The 4267-nt window shown below is 40.9% G+C and overlaps 1 protein-coding gene across 1 annotated transcript; it reads right to left on the reverse strand.

Annotated features, from left to right (window-relative positions):
* Positions 1-2568: 2568 nt before the first annotated feature.
* LOC139850053 (uncharacterized) lies at positions 2569-3960 on the reverse strand. The gene is made up of 2 exons (XM_071839648.1): positions 2875-3960; positions 2569-2769 (listed from the first exon to the last, which is right to left on the reverse strand). The coding sequence occupies exons 1-2, from the start codon at positions 3958-3960 to the stop codon at positions 2569-2571; spliced, it is 1287 nt and encodes a 428-aa protein (XP_071695749.1).
* Positions 3961-4267: the final 307 nt, after the last annotated feature.

The raw sequence follows: 4267 nt of genomic DNA on the forward strand, positions 1-4267 counted from the left end.
ACTACCGTCATTGTATCATACACCCGGTACAGGGGGATGTTGTAACCAAAAAAGGTTACCTGGCAAAGGTATGAATTTCATCCGACGACCGTTCAATTTTCCTGAAACATTATGGCATTTATATGCCATGTTTATTATTTTTGCAGGTCCAAGCTGTTCAGCTCCGCCATCAAAGCGTGTATGTACCAACCCAGAAGATCTTTCTCAATTAATTCCGAATGTCGACGAACTCCTGAAGGTGTCCCTACCAGCATTCGCCCAACAATTTTCTTTCCTTCAATCGTGTGCCCCCAATCATTGATTTAGAAGCTTTCATCTCTTTCTCCTACCGAGGAGCTATATATTGACACACAATCAACATTATTCAATTTTGTAAAGGATCTCAACCGCTTGCAACTAAAGTCCACCGCCCTTGCACATCCGTCTCAGCCATCACCCACAGAGGTTATGCTGCAATAGGAGAATGCCAAGCTTACTGCTCAACTTGCGGTTGCTGTGACCGTATACAAGCAGGCTGAGGAGCGAATTAATGTCATGATGTTCAAAAGGATTCAGGAGGAGGACCAGCACATGGCTGAGAAGGCTTTCATGGAGTCCGAGATTGCGGTCCTTTCTGTGAAGCTTAAGGAGGCAGAAAGCTATGTCGTGTTTCTGAATGAAAGCTTCAGCGATTGGATTTCGACACAAGATTCCTGGGGCGCCAAACACGGTGTTATTAAAGTGCAACACGACATTCTCCGGCAGGGCATTCCGACAATTGTTCAATACGCTCTCGACTGCAAAGCAGTCGAGCAACGTTTTGGTGCAGCCATGGTTGCTGCCCACGCATATGAGCGTACCCTGTTTTGGAATGTTATTTGCCGGGAGATGTGCGTACCTCCAGTAACTCCCCCTAATATTGCCGAATTGCTTGTTGATAGGGCCAAAGAAAAGTGTGATGAAGCTTGCTCCCAACTCCGACATATTCTAATCCCCCGCCTTGAAGCTCTTGTTAATGATCCCAGCGTCTCCTCTCAGGAGATATTGTCCGACAAAATCGATTGAGTTTGTTAAGTCACCTTGGGTGGTTACTTCCTACCACCCATGGTGGCTTACTTTTTGCCAGCGAGGGATGGGCCTTGCAGTCTTTGAGGTTTTGCATCCCTATAATATATTTTCTTTTTCCGTTTACAGCGCGGTATGTGTCTGATCGCTGCGTATGAGGATGGCATATCCTCCTTAGTGTAGGGAAAACGTTCTTGCCAATTGCCACTCCCTTTTTATTTTTTTATATTTAGCTTATATTAGGTTGAATTTTGGTATATATCCCGCTTTTATTCTAAACGGTTGATATTACACTCTCCGATTGTAAATGATATCTTTTGATTTAATATAATTTATATTTCTATGACTTTTATTGTTAAGTTGCATTTATTGTGTTTTTACGAAATCAAAATGGCGGTTATAATGATTTGTTACAATATGATGCATTCAATAACTCATATGTAGAATAAATGCCATGATTTCATGATGGGAGCGACCCTTCAATCATTTCATGATCTTTTTACTCTTGCGCCAACAACCCAATGTTGCACGCGTACTAAAGCAAACCAATGCTTATAATTTTTATACTCAAGACTTTTATAAATTTTTTTTATAAGTATGTGCGCATATACAATCCAATGTAACCTACCCGCACTATAGACAAATCAATGTCTATACTCAAGAGTCTTCCGGCCACGCCAATGTCCGGGTTATTCAAACAAGTAACCAAAATTGTAATTTATAGTCTAGACTGTGCAAGTCTCCGTCTTGCGCGGTGTACAAGCGTTTGAAACAACCCAATGTTTTACTACTGTAACCATTAAAAATAGTATTAGTAACCAAACTAAACTATGCCACTTAAGACTCAGAGTGTGTCCCTGTGCAGCTTAAGGGGCATGCAATCAACAAATGTAAAAATATACAAGTTATTGGCTTAAATTGCATAATTCAATTTATTTCAAACATATGTTTTGATCAGCACTTAGCTGTCATGTTTACAATGGAAAAAAGAAAATTCACATGATAAAAACTTTAAACAGTTGTCTGGGGTGATCAATCCCTCTGTGAGTTTTTACATGTAGCACCGTTTCAGTGTCTGCGCATGCCAAGTGCGCTTTATTACTCTTCCATCCAAACTTGCTAGTCGATACGCCCCTGTATCGCTTACGCCAATAATCTTGTAAGGTCCTTCCCACTTAGGTCCGAGCTTACCCGTATCTTCTGCCCTGCTTGCTTCGTTTTTTTGCCATACCAAATCATCCAGTTAGAAAGATAATGGTTGAACGCGCTTGTTATAGTAGCTTGCAATTTTTTGCTTGTTGATTGCTTCTTTTATTGCCGCCATTTCTCTGCGCTCTTCAACTAAGTTTAGATTAGTTCTTCGCTGTTTCTACTTTCATCGAAGGAAGCAATGCGCATTGTTGGCACATTTATTTCGGCGGGTATTACAGCCTCGGACCCGTACACCAAACTGAAAGGTTTTTCGTTAGTTGCTCCTTTTGGAGTTGTGCAGTGCGCCCACAAAACGTTAGACAGTTCATCTATCTAACCCCTTCGACACAATCCCAATCTTGCTGTGATTCCCAAAATGATATCCCGATTTGTAACCTCACACTGACCATTCGCCTGAGGGTGTGAGACTGACGTAAACGTTTGCTTTATATTCAATTCTTGGCACCAGTCACTAAAAGGGTTTCCCTCAAATTGCGTACCATTGTCGCTCACTATTTCATTTGGTATTCCAAACTGACAGACGATGTTTTCCCATACAAAATTTCGAATTTGCTTGCCCGAAATTGTCTTTAGTGGTTTGGCCTCTACCCATTTCGTGAAATAATCAATGGCCACTACCAGAAATTTTACACCCCCTGGTCCTGCGGGAAATGGCCCTACTATGTCGATTGCCCATTTGCAAAACGGCCATGGGGACGCAACCGGTATCATAGGATGCCGTGGAGCCTTGCTTACTGGTGCATGAAGTTGACACGATTGACACTTGCGAATTACCTCTGCGGCATCTCTATACATTGACGACCAGTAATATCCAAGCCGCATTATTTTGGAAGCGACTATTTTGTGTCCTGAATGCAAAGCGCACATTCCCTCATGTACTTCCCGTATGATCGACTCCGTTTGAGTTGGATTGAGATACCGTAAATGAGGCCCCAGAAAAGACTTTCTGTATAGGACTCCCTTGTCTAACAGATACATTGGTGCTTTCATCTTAATCTTTCTTGCTTCACTTGAATCTATCGGCAACGTACCTTTAGTTAGAAATTCTATTATTGGTGTCATCCAACTTCGCTCTTCTTCTTCAACCGCAGCTAAAACACTATTCTCTTCAAAAGATTTTATCTTAACTTCCTCAACCCAAATTTCTTTCTTAAAATGACTGAATGTTAACGCGGCTAATTTGCTTAACGCATCCGCCTTTTTGTTCAGTATCCTTGAAATCTGAGTTATCGGGAACAAATCGAAGTCAACTGCTAACTCTTGCACTAGCCTCAAGTATTTTTGCATTGATTCATCATGTGCTTCGAATATTTCGTTAATTTGGTTTGTAACCAACTGCAAATCAACGTATACTGACAATTCTTTAACTTCCAGATGTTTTACTACCCGCATCCCAGATAACAATGCTTCATATTCGGCTTCGTTATTTGTGACGGGGAAGCTGAATCGCAGTACGAAGGTATATTCTTCCCCCTCTGGACTTTTTAGGACTATTCCTGCCCCTGCGCCTTCTGGACCACAAGCCCCATCTGTGTGCATTTCCCACAGTTGTTCGGGCGGAGGTGGTATTTCTTTTGATTCATGCCAGACTTCGATATCTCCGGCTGTTTCAGCTAGATAATCTGTTAGGACTTGTCCTTTTACCGCACTTCGTGGTGAGAAGCTTATCTCATGTTCTCCCAATTCAATAGCCCATTTGGCCATGCGACCAGAATTTTCTGGCTTATATAGCACCTGCTCAACAAGTATCAGCGAATGTGAATTTGCTAGAACTTATCAAGAAATTTCGTATTTATTGACAACAACAAGTTGTGTGTCATACCTAATGTAATAATTTAACATCTTTTTAGATATAATAAATAATGGGTTAACAACATTTAACAAGATCGTTAACCTAAAGGTTTCAAAACAACATTTACATGTAACGACTAACGATGATTTAACGACTCAGTTAAAATGTATATACATGTAGTATTTTAATATGTATTCATACACTTTTGAAAGACTTCAA

Source organism: Rutidosis leptorrhynchoides, chromosome 5, assembly GCF_046630445.1.
Source record: "Rutidosis leptorrhynchoides isolate AG116_Rl617_1_P2 chromosome 5, CSIRO_AGI_Rlap_v1, whole genome shotgun sequence".
Classification (NCBI taxonomy): Eukaryota; Viridiplantae; Streptophyta; class Magnoliopsida; order Asterales; family Asteraceae; genus Rutidosis; species Rutidosis leptorrhynchoides.

What these genes read in the sequence shown, in the direction of transcription:
- LOC139850053 (XM_071839648.1), bottom strand. Translation starts at nt 3,960, where the DNA reads ATGGCCAAATGGGCTATTGAATTGGGAGAACATGAGATAAGCTTCTCA. An exon ending in CAGGGGGTGTAAAATTTCTG is followed by an intron (nt 2,770 to 2,874) that starts GTAGTGGCCATT and finishes ATCGTCTGTCAG; the next exon opens with TTTGGAATACCAAATGAAAT.